At 39.6% G+C, this 18,030-nt stretch overlaps 1 protein-coding gene across 2 annotated transcripts in view; it reads left to right on the top strand.

Annotated features, from left to right (window-relative positions):
• Positions 1 to 2,528: 2,528 nt before the first annotated feature.
• The window catches only part of RB1CC1 (RB1 inducible coiled-coil 1), a 67,112-nt gene continuing 51,610 nt past the window's right edge, over positions 2,529 to 18,030 (top strand). For both annotated transcript variants that reach the window (XM_038123754.1, XM_038123742.1), the window contains exons 1-3: positions 2,529 to 2,793; positions 15,500 to 15,605; positions 17,560 to 17,687. In XM_038123754.1, the coding sequence (XP_037979682.1) occupies positions 17,617 to 17,687 (71 nt within the window). In that variant the 5' untranslated portion in view covers positions 2,529 to 2,793; positions 15,500 to 15,605; positions 17,560 to 17,616. The remainder of the gene's footprint in view (positions 2,794 to 15,499; positions 15,606 to 17,559; positions 17,688 to 18,030) is intronic.

Raw genomic sequence — 18,030 nt, 5'->3', positions numbered from 1 at the left:
TGCTGCTGCTTCTTGCCAATGTCTCAGCTTCTAAAACTTCAGGAGGTCACTCTCAGTAGTTTCTCCTCAAGAGAATTTTAATGATGCTTATTTGTGCTTCAGGCTTACCAAAGCTTAAAGTTTTGGGTTTTTTTCCTTGACTTCTGACAATAGCATGCATGCCACTTGTTCTGTATTATACTTCCCATTACATTACATCTGTTTTGAGTACTGATGTCTTCCCAGCTCTGTTTATTGTTGTAGTCTGAAGTGCCAAAGGTGTCTTTCAAAATTTGGATGCATCTCCCAACAAGCTGCAGAGTTGGGGAGTACTTGTTTATGGGGTGCCACAAGGTGGCAACTGGGGGCTTTTTTTAAAAGGCCAAGAAATTGCTGTCTGGACAGGGTGTGACTATTCAACATAGCTTTCAATGTGTCAAACAGGCAGGAAGCTCTCCAACATAGCAGAGGTGACTACTATGAGTTTATTGTAAAAACTATAAGCCTGGTCCAGGCTTGTGAGAAGTACCTTAAGGTATAGAAGGCCACAGTTAGGTCACCCCGAAGACTTTTCTTTTCCAGGATGAACAAAGCAAATTCTTGCAGCTTTTCTTCATAGGAGAGATCCTACATCCCTCTGCTCAACCTGGTGGCCTCTTCTGGACTCTTTCCAGCATGTTGATGTCCTTCCTGTGCTTGGGACCATGACATGCTTGCACTCTTTCTTGCAATCCTCCTCTTATATATATATATGCAGAATATATTCTGTATCTGAATGTACCCTGGCCACAACATTATGCTTTGCCATGACCTGCTGGTTATGGAGTATGTTATGGAAGGAGAGGTGAAGGCAGGCAGCAGAGAACATACAATCCAGCTTTATGGTGTTCTCAAGGGATCTTGGCTAGAGGATGTCCTTGATGCCAGCATTGTGATCCTCTCCTGCATCTCCCAGTCAAACAAACCTCTTGCTTGTATTCCTCTCAAATTCACTCTTCTCTAATTTATGTGGAAATGTCCTCATCCCTAAGAAAAGTTTTGTGGGCTAAGCCTCTAAAGAAACTTGTAATAAAACAGAAACCAAAAGTGATGTGTGTGAGGTTTACTTTTGTTTTCTCGACAGGAATGAGAGGTTAGTTCCTACCCTACAGCTCCTGGGCTGCTTTATGACAAAAGCTCTCCGAGGGCCCATCCCTGGGGGATGGGAGTCTGGCCTGGACAGTGAGTGCACCTGGAGCCACCTTCACTTGCTGGCACAGGGATGAAATGAACATTTGCTAAATTCTGCCTAGCAACTGGAAATGCAAACAGCCATCATCTTAAATGCTGAAATAATAGTCAATGCCTATGGCAGGAAAAATAATATAGTGACAGAAAACCCTTGATTCCCATGCTATGAAGCCTTCTCTTTTTACTTCTTTCCAGTTTATCCTTGCTAGCAGGTCTGAACATCTAGTCTTAAAAAGTTCCTGTGCTTTTGGGAAATAGACACATCCTTTGGTTGGACTGGCCATGGTGATCTCACTTTCTTTAAGTGACAGGTGATACCTAGAAGTTTGGTAGGAACTGGTATGCCTTTAGTTTTAAGTTACATTTCATAGCAAAAGTGTTTGATAAGTTTCTCTAGTAGAAGCTGATATTTTTCTGTTCGTGCAGAGTGTAAGAAAGTGTCATCTAAACCCATCTTTTTTAAGATTTCTTTTTATAATTCCAAATGTCAGTGAAGCATGTATGTTATTTCAGTATAGTTCTTTACAACAACACTCAAAACATACAGGACAGATATTTAAATCTCTCTGTAGATTTCCTAAACTTTTGATCTCTTGTCATCTCAGATTAAAATGAAATTGAACAAACCTCCTGCTCAGGTAAGGCCATGGGCCTGACTTCCAAATGCCAATCATGTCCTGGGTTGTATTCAAAGCAGAATAGCCAGCAGGGCAAGGGAAGGGGTTTTGCCCCTCTGCTGAGATCCCACCTACAGTGCTGCTTCCAGCTCCGGGGTACCACCAAAGGAAGGACATGGACGTGGTTGTGAGTCCAGAGGAGGCCGTCAAAACTGATCAGAGAGATGGAGCACCGCTCCTGGGAGGAAAGGCTGAAAGAATAAGGATTGTGCAGCCTGGAAAAGAGAAGGCTTCGGGGTGACCGGATTGTGGCTTTCCAGTATCTTAGGGGAAGGAAGGAGGAAACGCGGGTCAAGACTCTTTACAAGGGCATGCAGGGACAGGGTGAATGTGTTTAAATTGAAAACGAGTAGGTTTAGATTGGACACTAGGAGAAAATCCTTTAGTGTGACGGTGGTGAAGAATTGGAACTGGCTGCCCGAGGTAAGGCGGGAAGATCTTGAACACATCCCTGGAAGGGCCGGAGTGGACCGAGCTCTGAGCAAGCTGGTCTAGCGGACGGTGTCGCTGCCGTGGGCAGACGGGGCTGGAGCCGGAGCACTCCAGGGCGCTTCCACCCGGCACCGCTCCCGGATGGCGCCCGCCCGTGCCCGCGCACCGCTTCCGCCGCGCGGTCCCTCCCGCGCGCCGCCCCCTCCCGGCAGCCCTCGCGCCGGAAGCGGCTGACGACAACAACAAACACCGGCGGCGGCGGCGGCCGCGCCAGGCAGGGCTCCCCGCTCCCCGCGGCCCCCGGCCCGCCCCGCCGAGCCGCCTCTCCCCGCTCGCCGCCTCTCCCCGCTCGGCTGCGGGCCCCGCCGAGGCGCTGCGCGCTCCCGCGGAGCCGCCGGGCCCGGCCGCGCGGCGCGGGGGGGGACGCGCCGCCACCGGCGCAGGATGAGCGGCGCTGCCCGCGCGGGACCCGGGGGTGAGTGCCGAGCGCTGCCCGGGCACGGGCGGGCTCCCCCCGCCGCCCCGCTCAGCCCCTCCCAGCCGCCGGGAAGGCGGGGACTCCGGTACCGGGAGGGCGGCCTTGGCGAGGGGCGGCGGGCGCAGGGCTGTAGCCGTGGGGCGGGCGACAAAGAACTGGGAGGCGGCGGAGCGGGGGTCGAGGAGGACCGGGATCCCGCGGCTGGAGCCGGTCCCGGGGTGGCGGAGTGACCCCAGCGCAGCTGCTGGAGGGGGGGGGGGGGCGGTGGCTGCCAGCCGTCAGAGGGGAGCAGCGCCGGGCGGGCCGGGGTGCTCCCTGCCTGCCCGGGGCTCCGCTGCCCGGGCGAGAGGTTCGTGGTGAAGTTACTACAAGGAATGACTCAGCCTGGCAGCGCCTCCGTGCTCGCCCTCGGCGGCGGACGGGCGAGCACCGTGCAGAAGCGTTGTGTGTTTACAAACGTTGTTCTGCCTCTCCCTCCGTTGTTTACTTGGTCCTGCTCCCGAGGAAGCGCGTGTCCTGTAATGAATTTTCCCTTTAGTTTTTTCTTACGGCTCTTTAGTAGGCTTTCAGGATGTTCTTTGGATCAGTGCTGGCTTTTCTTTCTCACTGACCCCCAAAAGTACTGGCTGCCAGTGATCCAGAGGTAGAAGTACTAATATAAATGCTGGGAGAATTAAATGAGTCTCAAATAACCATAGCTTTTTTTTTTTTCTCTTGTGTCATTTGTTTTTATCTGAAGTAATTACATGGTATGTCCTGGCCATGAGCCGTTTCTTGTGGTTCATATTTTAAGCTTTCACCTTTACTTGTTTGTGGGAAAGAATGAGGAGATTGAAGTTGGGTTTTATTCCTTGTATTCACATACATGTGTGTCAGAAGTAGTTTGTGCTGTTGGGTTTATGAAAGGATTTACACTTCTGGAGGTGTGTGTTTAACTGTATTGTAAAAGGTACCTCAGCAATGCTGGAGAAATGACAACAATGGAAAAACATGTTTCAGACAGTTGAATTTTATACAGCTGAGAAGTGCTGGAAGTGAGGAATAACACTATGAATAGAATCAGAATTATAGAATGGCCTGGGTTGGAAGGCACCTTAAAGATCATCTAGTTCCAACCTCCCTGCCATGGGCAGGGACACCCTCTGCTAGATCTGGTTGCTCAAAACCCCATCCAACCTGTCCCTGAAGACTTCCAGGCATGGGACATCCACAGCTTCTCTGGGCAGCCTGTTGTAGTGTCTCACCATCTTCACAGTAAGGAATTTCTTCCTTATATCTAATCCAAAATTATACTCTTTCAGTTTAAAGCTATTGCTCCTTGTCTTCTCCCATACATACCCTTCTAAAAAGTTCATCTCCGTACATCATGGAAGTGCTACATGATAATAGTGATAATGAAAACGCGCACTATTATGGTGTATTTAAATTGTGAATTTCAAGAATATTTAGTATGTAGTACCTTGAGAAATTTTTAAAAGATGAAGCACATAAAGAAATGACCTTACTCTTATCTTGTGGTCTAAGACAAACTTTTATGCCAAGAAGCAAATATTAACAAGAAAGGATTTAGATATTCTAGCATTGTTAAGTTTAGATTAAAGTATGCAGAGGATATATTTGTACTTGCTCTAAATGCTGCCTGGAACTTAAAATGGCTTTATTTTATTAAGTTGAGAGTAGTAAAGAAAATTACTTGCTGAAGAACACAAAGTAAGGGACTTCAGCTATGGCAGTTTTAGAGCTGGAAATGCAGACGGGATCTGTTGGGATAGGGGATTATTGTAAGATAGACCTAATTGTGCTTTGGAAGTCCATCTTTGTTGTCCACTCTGTACAAGTAGCTGTGTGTTTTGTCGATTGTAAAACAGCAGTCTATCTTAGCTACAATTGTGTTGCTCTGGGCTTATGCTCAGCACAGATTTGGGTTAGTAGTTTCTGAGACTGTGTCCAAGGGGCTGTCACTCTCCCCATGTCAGGTTACTATATTTATAATTAGAAGTGTACGCAGCAGACTTGTGCTCTGCCTGGAGAAGAGGGCAGGGGTTATTTTGAGGTCTTTTTGGTGTCTGTTTAAAAAACGGTGTGTCCCTGCATGTTGTCTGAACACAGCTGTTACATGGCCTTGCAGAAGCTAAGGTGGAAAACAATTTCTAAACTGAACTTCAGTTATTTTGGTTAAATAGGGGACTGAGTGTATGTTGGGGATAAGGGAAGAGCACAACTTGATTTGTTTTTGCTAAGAGTGGCAGTTACAGTGGAATCACTGGAAAGACTTTTTCTGTATGTTATCAGTGTGTCCTTAAGTCTTTATTTGCTTTTAAACTAGCAGTTACTTTCTGTGAAAGAGTGGTGTGAGGATCTTGAGACTTAAGTTGCACAGGATGGGTTCATTAGCATGTTGAGGTAAAGTGGAAAGAAGTTAAAATGAAAAACTATAGTGTGTGTACCCAGTTGTTACACGAGCTTCTTCAGTCATTTGGGTAGTGCCCAAGCAGTCATGTGTCTCCTTCTGCATTTGCAATATTGCTCAAGAAAGTTGTGCTCCTGATTTTGGGTCCACAGCTCAATGACATTATATGAACGGTTTCTGAAGATGAGGAGGGGAAAAAACAAATAGTACCTTACTACTTTCAAGGAGCCTATTAATAGGTAGCATTCTGGTGCAAAGTTGCTAATCAGTATTACTGAGTAGCAAACACTTGATTACAAGCTGCCAGCTTACATAATAATATTGTATTATACTGCAGGATGTGATTGAATGCAGTGATACCAAACAGGCCAAAAAAAATCATTAATATGTAAATTACTAATCCAATTGCAGGAATTACAATGTGTCTGTTTTCTAGCTGATTTGCCAGACTAATGTTTTTGGTGTACAAGTTGAAAGATCTTCACATGAATTGCATGTTGTAAAAGCCTATAGCACGATTAATGGTGATAAAGAAATTGCTAGCAATTATTTTTGTGAGCTAATTAACATTCTCTGGTTACTGAGACAGTCACTTGTCTATTTATGAGTTAATTCATAGTGCAGATCCAGTCTTTATGTAGTTTTAATTTAAATTTTAGTTTTTTAATGTAGTTCAGTTGAAAGGCAAGTTGGAAGACATCATAGCCACATAGCAGCTCTTTCTATTTTTTCTATTTGTGAGCAGGGTTGGAAGTGGATATGCTTTGTGTTTTCCAAAAGGATTCAAGCATAACTATGTTGTTAATATTGCATGAATAATTTTCCAATACTAGTTATTGGAAGTTGTCAATAGAAGTATCTAAACAAATTTATTGATCCAACATTTATGTCCATAGATTGAGACAGGGCTGGTCAGGAGAAACACCAGGGCTGTCAGGGCAGTTCTTGCTAGTCTTGTGTCTCTTTCCAAGTGTGTATTTTCCTTTTGCTGTTCGGGTTTGCAGTCCTTGGTTCAGAAGGGTTCTGAACTCAAGCAGCAGCTCAGTGTAGCTTTTTATGTCCATCCAAGATGTTGACAGTTTCTTTTGGAAAGAGATTTTGCAGCTGGGCCTGCTGTCTTTATCGCATCAAGGTGAAACGATTACGGTGTGCTATATATAAAGCTCAAGTAGTTTGTGCATCTAGAAAATAAGCTGTGGTAGAATGTGGTGGACTGTCTTCTATGAGTTAGTACAAATAAGTACAAAAAAGGCTTGTTTGAGTGCTGTATGAATTTCTTTCTGACCTGTGTTAGTTACTTGTTAATGGAAAGTAAAATGTGAAACTGCTTTGTTGACTAGTTGGGTTCCAACTGTCCTGCATCTGTCTTGCTGTGTAGGATCAATGAGAAGAATGGTGTGTGAATATTTGAAAACAGCTCTGCCTAAGTCATAGTTCTAAGGGTATTTTAATGGACTGCAGAACATGGATGTATTTTCTCTTTATGAAATAACTCATGTTTCCTTACCTCTTAAGACTTTCTTTTGAAACAGAATTTTTGCTTTTTGAGGAGATTAGGAAAGCTGTGGTGGGGATAGTGAAATAGTGTGTTCAGTATTTTGATTGCCTGTTGCTTTCATTTGGAGGGATTAGGTGGAATTAGTATCTGTATGATCCATCAATCTTCATTATTTTTCTTGAAGATGTGTTTGACAGGCCACTATGTTGTTTTCATTTTGAACAGATTGAAAATGAAATGTATTTTAGAGGTAGGATGCAGTGTTGAAGAACTAATTATAGGGAGAGTTTTACTTGCATCATGGATTCAAATAATCATACCATCCTTAGCAAAGCAAAAATATAAATTCTGTAAGAATTGCACTTTGCTGAGGTCTGATTTTTGAATGTTTGAAGTAGCTGTTTTTAAATTCCCAACGTCTATTTTGATTTAGTTCTATGATTGAACATGTTATGCTCTTTTGTGTTGTAGTTATAGCTGCAGTACCTTTTGCTCTTCATCACTTGAATAGTAGTTTTTTTCCTGATATTGCAGGGACTTTCAAAGTGGTTTGTCTCGAACTTTGAGTTTGTTGAGGCCAAGTAGCTGTGCTGATACATCAAAAGTGTATTTCTTGTAGTTGGCTTAGGATAAACAGTTCATATTGACAAAATGGTGCTTTTGTTTATACAGTTATTCTTTCATCCTTCAGAGTGTGTATTTTTATTAAATTCAGATGAAGGGAAGATTCTTACATAAGAATATATTGTGTAACAGGACTAGAAGCTGTCTTCTAATACGTTGTGCTTATGTGATGTTGTAAGTGTTCTACTAGTAAATTCAAGCTGACTTCTCTATTTAAAAATATTCTTCACAAGTACTTGTGTTGTCTACTGATTGAAAGAAACTTGATTCTCACCCAGTGAATGGTTTGAAAATATGACTCAAAATTCTCAGTTCTTTCTGAATGAAGGGGGGGAGGGGTAGTGTGTAAACTTTCTTTTTTAAATGAAAGGCTTGGTGGTAAAATATCTATACATTTCAAAAAACAAATTTTTTATAGCAACATTTTCACCTGCATGTTATGGCTCTATACAGCCCACCCAGAGTTCAGTAAGGCAGGAATATAGTTGTAATACCTCAGTCATTGTAAGTTGTGCTTTTCTCTGGTTTTCTTGGGGTTTCTTTGGTGGTTGTATAGTTCTTTTGTTGGTAAAACTGCATAAAATAATTTATCAGAGCACATTGTTAGCTGTTACAAGCTACCAAAGATTTATATTCCAGAAAGGTAAAGAAGGGCAGATGAAGATTAGAAAACACCTTCTTGAGATTGGAGACAATTTAATATTCTGCAAACTATCCTGCAGCTTTTCTCATTTCTCAGCACATTGCTGTTACCTTATTTCACACTGTTGCCAATAGAGATATGAAGGTGATTTGTAAATGTGTGATATCCAGAAAGAGTTAATGAATTGATCTGAGAAGAATCTAGACATATATGTATTCCTAGGGAGACTGGGGCTTAAATCAGCTCTGCATCTTGCTGATGGTCATTTATTTTCAGATACCACTGAAAATAAAAGAAGGTTGATGAATAGGAGGAAGTCAGTAGGTGACATATGAGTTATAAGTAACTTAGAATTTATCAAATTTCTCTTTTTTATCTTTAGATCTTGAAAGTTCAAATACTGATTTTATAATTAATGTAGGATAAGAAAAACTTGAAACAAGTTTGAAAGTTGCAAACCAATTAAACACTTTACGAAGATGGTAGTGGATTTCCTTATTACTAGAAAACTTTAATGGTTTTTTAAAAATCTGATTGCTTATGAATAGCAATTAAGGAAGAACCTGTGACTTTTATGTGGGCAGTCAGACTAAATCACAAGGATCTTTACTTGCCTTACATTTCATTATTGTCAATCTTTGACTTTTTTCCCATCTGTAGTTTTTTCATTCCTGTGAAGTAAATGCCATTTAATCAGTCTTATGCTCTGTATTTTTTTCTTTTAAATACTTCTAGCCAAGATTTTATTCTTTTCCAAATAAAAGAAAAAAAATTGTAGCATTAGGGTGTTGTATCTGAAGAGGGAAGAACAGGGCAAATGGCATCCTAGACTAAATTTTGAGAAACTCTGCCCTTGGTTGCATCTCTAGTAATTGCAGATTTTTAAGTTATCTTAGCCTGCTTTTTAAGAGGGTACTGGTTTAGGCTTTTTTATTAGGTTTCTAAGAAGTGATCTCTTAATAACTGAGGATGGCAAGGGCAGTTAGAAATATGAATGATGCAGTCTGAAAATTTTCACTTGTCTTCTTGAATGATGGTTCTGATGTTGAGTATGCTCTGTGTTCATTGGCTTCTTTCTCTCCAGCCTTAGTTGAAGCGTAGTTTGTGCAGTTATGTAATGAACCAGATCATGGAACCAGTTTGAGCTATCAGTATCGTGGAGAAGTATGGTGCTTATAATTTACTACAGCAAAGTCATCCAGTTTATTCCACAGAAATACAGGTAGTTGCGCCACTGAAAGTTGATGCAGGGAAAGGAGCAGAAGAACTGGCTGAGGAAAGGGATTCATAAGTCTGGTGCTCTTTGTGTTTTGTTCCAGAGTTTGTGTTCTTGGTTGATCAGAGAGAGTGTTAGTGGAAGAAGTGCTGGTGCTGACTTGTCTGAGTTGGGTATGAGAAAGAATGAATTTTTTGTTGTCTGTTCCTTGCAGAATTGTTTGCAAACACTGGAAGATTTTACATGCTAATTATTTTAAAGAGTATGTACCTACAGGAAGAACCTTCCCACCACTATGGAGTCAGTCAGTAACTTGAATAGAACCACCTGAAGCTCTATGTACCTGAGAGTACCAATCTTTGCAAAGAGAATGTATTAATCTCTGTAATTCGAGGGAGGCTTGTACTCCACAAGTGCTTTGAAATGGCAAAATTATACATTAAAAAAAGAAAAATCTGACAAAACCTTCAGTTAACTTTGTCAAAAGTAAGGTGCAGACAGCTGTGGAAAGACTTGTTTCCATCAATTAAAAACAAAAAAAACAAAAGAAAGAAAAGGGATACTTCTGCAGGCTGTGGGCTGTTTCCTAGCAATAAGATTGTCAGAAATCCTAGGTTTATTTTCTGGCTTGTACCTGTTAGCTGAAGCACAGAAGTTTCACTTTTTATTGTGCAAGAGATGTGAGGTTTTGAAAAATGGGGTAAAATTGTATTTACTGTTGGAAGAGGAGAACTTTTGTCTGATCTGTTATATGGACTGTGTTTTGGCAACTCCTCAAATCAGTGAAAGCAGCAGTGTAAATAGATGCTAACCATCAGACTTGAAGCTTTATAATCACGTCCATATGTAATCATGACACAGTGCCTGATCATGTGCTTGTTGCCTTATGAACATGTTTGAAATGATCGCGTTCCTAAAATTCAGTGTAAGTTTTGTCTGAACTTGTGAGAAGCTGCATTGTTTTGGCCCACGCCGATTTCAAAGCACTCTTTAATGCACAGTGTTTTCTTACCTGCCCAGATTTGCTTTTGATCTGCTCTTTCACCCTTGATGTTGCTGAGGACCTCTGAAGGCATTGCAGCACCTACTTAGTTGAATGAGGAGCTTTCATGTAATTCAGAGTTGTAGGAGCAACTCTGAATATGATGGCCAATATGTAACTGAAGTATTAGGTTAGTAATATATAAAATTGTTCATCTTAAAGGAGGGGAAGGAGGGAATAAAGCTCTTAGACTATGAAATACTGAATTACTGACTTTTGAAAGTCCTCTTTAATGAATTGGGAAGTAGGGGTTTAGGAATGTGTCCTGGCTGCTCTGCAGGATTGGAGCTTGGCTCTTGGGTTGAGTGGAAAAGACTTGCTGTGCTGACCAGCAGCTGAGTTTGAGAGCTGTGAAGAACACAGTGCCTGTTGGAGATGCTGTAATTAAGTAACCGCCTCTGTGCCTGATGCACATCTCAACATATAAATAGAGCTCCAGATGGCTGCAGCCTTACAGATGTCAGGGATTGACAGCCTTTCTTTAAGACTACAGTGTGGCTTGAACATGAGGTTTATAGGCTTTGATACAAGGTGGCGGTGGGAGATAGAATCTCCACCTTCAGTAACAGGTATCTTATGATTAAATGTGGTCTTCTCATTAAATTTATTTTGAAGGAGTAGGAGAATTAAATTATTCTCTGCACCTGGGTCAGGAGGAGCCCTGCTACTTATTCATCACACAGTTTAGGGGGTTTTTAAATTTTTTTAGTTTTTCTTTTAAGTTTTTTAGTGCCTTTTAAAGCATATTTCCATTCAACAGTTGGCTATCCAGAAAATTATATGCATTTGCACTGTATTTTAGAAACAGCTATATCTGTTACATAAAGCATTAGTAAAGAATGTGTGCCCTCACAATGAGGTCATACTTTCTATTTTCCTATTTCTTATTTGTGGTAGTAGTAATGTTCTGCAAAATTAAGGTATTTCTGGTTAGATGCATTTGGTTGCAGTATTGAAGAAAGGTTCTTTGAGCCTACTTTTAGAGAGGATCTTACAACTGACATTAAAGAAAGGTGTTAGTTGCATTAAATTTAGCTTCAGTTTCTATTTTCATTTTCCTTTGATTTATGTGCTATAAAATACTGTGCTGCTGGGGTCTGCAAGTTGAAGTAAGAGAGCAATATTTGAGAAGGGCACTTGAAAAAACAAAGGAAGTGGAGGTAGAAGGCAGGTTTATAGAAGAAAACCAAATGAATTGTAAGGAATATTCTGTACTGGTCTTGTACCTTTGTCTATTGCAGAGTTGCTTAAGTCAAGGTGAAGCAGGAAATCCTGCTCTGAAAGGTGAAATCACAGCAACTGTAGCATCTAAGATGCAAACCTTAAGATTTGTGGTATGGAAATAAAGCACAATTTAATAACGCGCTAATGTGCTCCAAAGTTGACTCCATCTTGTGAGTTAATAAAGGTATATTGGCCTTGAGGGGAGATGTTACCCAGGTAAGATACTTACTGAATGAGGAATAGCACTTGAGTCTTTTTAAGCATGTCACAGACTTGTCAGCCGTTGCCTCAGATGAATTTCCCTTTCAACAGGCAGAAATTCTGTGGTGGTGTCCTGTGAGACTCCTGACTCTGGTAATTGGGGGTAACATTTATGACTCATATAGGAGACACTCCTACCTGTAGCGTAGCCTTAGCACTTCTGCAGTAAGGGAAGTGAAACTTCTTTATCAGCAGCACACAGATGGTGGTCACACAGAAGAATGTGAATGTCTAGTTAGCAGTGTGGTAATGCAAGCACTGAGTGAACAGTCTTGCCTTGATCAGGTAATTCAGCTAGTTCTGTCTGCTTTCAGGCTTGAGCCCATTTTGACCTGGAAATACACACAAGGGGAAAAGAATTTGGGACTCTTGGTTCTATCTGACCTGGCAGATGAAGCATCGATATAGCATACAGATGTGGAGCTGCACTTCCCTGCTCTTCCTGGGAACAAAAAGCAAGATAGCATGTAGTGCTTGTGTGTTGCTGTTGTGGATGGAATTTTACACCACTGGATTTAAAGGAAAGCCATTACTTTGGCATAGTTCAGTTTAAATTTTATGGTGTTAAAGAAAAAAATTATCAGTATCTCTGTTTGCTCAAGTTTAGTTTGTAATCCAGATTATAAAGGAAATATGAAAAATGAGAGGTCAGAAGCATGGGCGTGAACAATTAAGATAATACAGGGAACTTAATGACCAAAGTGAAGTTGATTAATATCCCATTAAACCCAAGCAGCATAAATGTTGATTTCTGTCTTTGTCCTGCTCTGCATGCCATTGAGTGTTTGAGTTTGTGAAGTTGGAAAGAATTGTACCTTGAAACAATGGAAGAGTCAGCATTAGGTAATTAGAAGCAGGAATTCTGCATTTAAGGGCAGAAATAGATGGTTAATGCATCCATAGGATTATTTGCAGGGTGGTGTGAAACCTGTGATGCCTGTGCTGTAATGAGTGCGTAAAGCAGACAATTTCCTGTTAGAGATGTAACAATGAGCAAGTTCCGAACTGAGATACATCTGCATACTTGTAAACAGCATGTGTTGAAAGTATTGATCAACACTGACTTCAAAAGCAGTTGGTTGTTGAAGAGTTTATATTATACAAGAAAAGTTTGCAGTAATTGCATTGCAATGTAGAGTGTAGAGCAGTGAAATATGTTACAACTAGCACAATGTATTCATGGCTGGTTTTGGTGTTTTATTACCTAACGTGACACTATACATCTTTTCAATTAATTATGGAAACTTTTTATATGTTTTGTCATTCTTACATTCTTGTCATCTCATTTATTTTCTTTTATTCATGCCTACCATATTCTGTCTGATCTGGCAGCTGTTAAAGAAAAATTAAAATGTTCAGCTATTTTTTTATGGTATTACTGATAATTCATGACAGTTGGTCATACAGACTTCTATCCCATAGTGTGAAGGATCTGGTTTATATGATAGCATGAATTTAATGCTGCAAGTCACACAGTTTAAACAAATAATCTGGGTGGATTAGTTGTTTGTGGTTTTGTTTGATTACATAGGTAGCAGCTCTGTCTTTGGTAGCTGTCAAATTGTGTAGTTGTTGAACCTCTATTAAAACAAATGAAAATAATTTCAGCAATGTAACATTATAAGAGCCTTGAAACTTGTAACACTACCTAAGAGTTTAAAGCTAAAAATGAATGAATAAAGCCTGATACTCTCCTAATGTCCTGTTGTGGTAATACAAACAGAAGAAGAACAAAATGTGTATGGATATATTCTGTTGAAGCTTGATGGTGTGGTTTTCACTCCAAGATGATGTTAAGAACTTGTGTTACTGCTGGATGATGACAATATTGTGGAATACTGGGAACAAACTTAAAGGAGAATTTGTGATTTGTGGCTGACCTTGCCTGTAACAGTCAGCATTAACGTGACCTTTGAAAGAAAAGAAACTTAGGCAACTGTGATAGGTTTCTATGCATACCCCCTGTAACTTTGAACACAGTCAGGCAGATGTTGTCCAGAGATGCAAGACTAGGGAGAGCTCTCTAAATTAATTTTCTTCCAATGCTGTGAAGACAGGCAGCTGGAGAGAGGTGGTTGACGTAGTTCCTGCTAAAGGGAGGAAGGACATGCTGTAGCATGTGTTTGCTGGACATCAGTGAATCTGCAGGAGAGGTTGCTGTTTAAGGCATATATTCTCTGGAAGCTTGTTTTACATCATTCCCCTCGTCCTGAAGTGTTCGCTGAAATTTGTAACAGCCTTGAGAGTATTTTGAGAATATTTTTGAGTATCCTTGAGAGTGGAATTTTGTGAATTCTATCTTTTTTTTTTTGAGTTATTTAATACAAGTTTGTTCTACCTGCATTAGTGTAGTTCTTTTCTCTCAGCATCATTTGATGAGATGTTGGGTGAAGAAACAGCACTTGTTTTTTCTATCTTAGTGGTTGCAAAGCAATTATGAGGCAAGAGGTTATTTCATTGTGTTCCTAGTTTGTGGCAGAAGTATTTCAGCAGTTTTGTGTTAATGTGCATTACTTTGACATAAGGCAAGTATTCATAAATTCATTTTGCTCAAGTACAGCTACTGGCTGCTGATAGCTAAACAGGAGGAGGACAGTTCAATTAATATTTTTTTAAATGGTAGCACTTAAGCACACTGGTTATTTCCCTTTTATTGTACCTTTGCTTCTGATAAAATGTCATGTGTGCATTTTGCATGGGTTTGACGAGGGAGTGGACAAAAAGGAGGAAGATAATTCTTCTGTTCCATGACAATAAAATGATTTTTTCATTTATTAAGGTTTTAGAATGTAGGATGGAGTGGTTTTGATTTTTCTGTACTAGCATAGGTTGTATAAAATGGTTTACATGTTCTAATGGTTTTCAGGCTTCAGCAAGCCTATTTTTAGTAATGGATTATCACCCTTTATAGTGCCTGATCATCTTCTCAGAAAGCTTGCTAGGGCATTAACATGATAGAAATAATGTTTGTTTCCAGTCTGGAGTTTGTGCAGACTTGTTTCACTGCTTGTTTCACTGCTCTGAGCCCAACAGGTCATCCACGAAGGAGCTTTGCCCAGGCTCCTTCTCCTTTGGCACTGCTACTTAAGTGAACATAATTAAAATGAACTAGGGTAGCCTAAAAAGGTCACCTTTGCTGATCTGGCTCATTTTGTAGTTTAAGAAGCAGTTCTGGGAGAGGAAGCCCCTGGCCAAGATGTAGTGACCATCTGGGAGTGGTAACATCTCCAGTTTATTTAAAAAAACAGAATAAATAAATCTAACAAATGCTTTGAAAGTAGGTGAATGGCTTAGCAACATAGGTTACCTTTCAGGTAAGGAAGGTGATACTGATTCCTAAAGGAATCTGTGGGAGACAGTTGCTGGATGAGACTGTTCATTCAACAGCAGTAGCATGTATACCTTTTAGTGCTGGATTTTCTTTGGAAAAAGTGCATTGTTAAGACTTTCCCTATTGCTCTCAGTGTCACTGTACCAGCATTCTGCACGAGTTAATGAAAGAGCAAGCAGTTCTTTATAGTGAACTAAATTCCTCTCCTTGTAAACACTCAAAAGTATGATTAGCAGTTATTTTAAACAAAAATGATGAGCAGAAGTATTCAGACGTGTAGCAGATCTGGGCAGACCTGTGACTGGATAGCATTGTTAATTAACAAAACCCCAAACAACTACCACTTAATTATTCTTCTAGCATTAACATACACTGATTTCTGTATTAAATGCAATTATGATCATAAAATCCTGACTTTTTAGTAATAATAGCTCTCTGAATCTTTTCTTTGCAGATCTTCTCTGGCTTTGAACAGCCATGCTACTCTGTTGCCAAAAATCAAGTAAAGTGAATGTGTACTTGAATTTGAAGAAGGAGGTAGCTCTGTATAATGCCTGAAGGTAATTCTTTCTTTGTTAGAAGTTAAAAAATTAGAGACTCCTGATGTATGGCAGATGCTGTCAGAAATAGTGTTGATCTTAATAATGTTTTTTCTTTCTATGTTTTAGTTAGGTTTAGTGTTATGGTATGGATGGGTAAACGTTTGATTAAAATTTTGCTTTGTGTGTGTCTTGCATCCTCTCTTAAATATTGCTTTAGCTTGGGTGGTAATGTTCGTATGAAAACTAGGTGCTATACAAGCATTTTATCATGCTTAGATGGAAAAAAGTTGCTTTTTTTTTTTTGTCATGTGATCTGTGCTTGGAACATTGTATTATTTAATCCTTGTTTCTAATTCTACCTGGATCACAGTCACGAGTACTCTTTGGGAAGAGTGTGTGCATGAGACTGATCAACTCTGAAACACGGTCCAAAGAATTAATTAATAAAATAAAGAACTTTTACCTTATTCTTGGTGTTCAGCAGTTTTTACCAGTCTAATAACTTAGTTTATGGAGTATGTTCTCTTTTTCTGATTCAAAATGAAGCTGGTACCACTGAGTACAGTTGAGTTCAGGTGTAAGGCCAACAAAACTCTCTTCAGATCAAATTATTTACCTGGTCCTTTTTTATTTGATCTGTGTCTATTTCCGAAACCTTATTGTAAAAATCCATCTTTTAACTAGGTCTATAGTAAAAGCTTGAAAAGCACGAGGATAGCTGCTCTCTTGTAAGCAAACTCTTATGACTTTCTGGAATAAATATTCTGATAAAACCTCTCCCCCTTCCTCATATTACTGGCACGTTTGTTATTTTTCTCTGTGGTTTGTCAATTTTTCTATGTGTAGACAAAGAGATAAATGCACAGTCAGACTAATTTTTGAGTAATATGATTAGCTGCATGGACACTGCATGTGAGTCCTATTAATATTTCGAGGAAAAAGGGATGACTTACATTACCTGTGTAGTAATTTAATCCAAAAAGTCATTTTTATAATGGTACAAAAATATTGCTTAGTGGCTAAAACTTACAGCTTAACTTTCTGTAATTCTTTCAAATAAAAATCTCAGGTTATTAGCGACTGCAGTGCTTGTATTTCTGCAGCAGCTTTGGTAGTGTGGTGGAAATTACTTGTAAGCTTCCTAGCTCCTAAGGAGAAGAGAAAAAGGAGTGTGAAGTACTTCAGTAATAGAATCTGAAATTAAAGCTCAGTGCTTCATGAGGCAGGTTAAAGTTTTTCTTCTGTCACATACTCTGGAGAAACACATGCATAAGTTACTCATTCAGGTTCTTGTAGGGCACAGAACTGAAAAGGTGTGTTGACCTGCATGTTCTTCCTTGAATACTTAATGTTTGCCATCAGTAACAAAGATAGAAGCTACAGATTTAGCTAATGCTGGTAACAGAAGAAAATATTTTTAAAGCTATTACTTATTGTAGAGAAATATAAAAAGCAATTTTGCCTTTTTTCTTTTTCTTTTTTTTTTGCCAATGCTCTAATTTCTGAGGGAAAAAGTATGGGTAGGGATAGCAGTGAGCACATAGACTTCGTAGCTGTAAGTTGAGGTGTTTATTAGATTGTGCTGCTGTTTGTAAAATCTAAAAAAGATGTCTGGAAATTACTATCTGGGGTTTTAAAAAGGTATTTCATAATTGAGAAAAGCCAGGTAATGATCTGGGATGATGGCTTTTGCAGTTGGAAGTCTTATTTTCTTATATTTTTAAAATTTAGTTTCTTTTATTCTTCTCAGTGTGTATTCTCTCGTATTCTCCTAACTGTATATGCAGAGATTTACCTTGCCCGTGTTTCTGGCTAGAGGAACAACATCTCTGTCTTTGGTATTGAATAAAGAACTGTGGAATGTGAGCATTGATATATTCACACACTCTATATCTAAAAGAGCGCTTTTGAAGACATAATTATGTCTTTTTCATAACTCCTCTGAAACTAACACTTGATATTTTTGTTTCAGTTTCTAAATGATTTTAGCAGTGGAAGTAACAAACTTCAGAGACCTAAAGAAATCATCATGAAGCTATATGTATTTTTGGTCAACACTGGAACTACCCTTACATTTGACACTGAACTTGCTGTACAAAAGTAAGAGAGTAAATTAATTGCATATTGTTTGTTTTAAATTAAGAAGTGTGTATACTTTTATATACTAACTATTTGACAGATGAAAATTAGGGGTTTTTTTTTAGTCATTGTAGTTTTCCTCTAGGTTTTCTGGTATTTGAGTGAATTTCGGTGTTTTTTTCCTTTTTTTTTTAATGATTAGTGTTTTCATTGCCTTGCCAGGTGATTGTGTGTGTGATTCCATGACATTAGAGAAGTTATTTACTTTCTGGGACAGTGGCAGAGGCTGACCTGCTCCTCACTGAGAGTGGTGTTGTGTTTGGTGGTTTTTGAAAAAACTGTCAGAATGAATTCTGATCGTGTG

The sequence above is a fragment of the Motacilla alba genome, chromosome 2 (genome assembly GCF_015832195.1).
Source record: "Motacilla alba alba isolate MOTALB_02 chromosome 2, Motacilla_alba_V1.0_pri, whole genome shotgun sequence".
NCBI classification, from domain to species: Eukaryota; Metazoa; Chordata; class Aves; order Passeriformes; family Motacillidae; genus Motacilla; species Motacilla alba.
The sequence above is the reverse complement of the archived record's forward strand: the minus strand, read 5'-3'. Positions and strand labels throughout refer to the sequence as shown.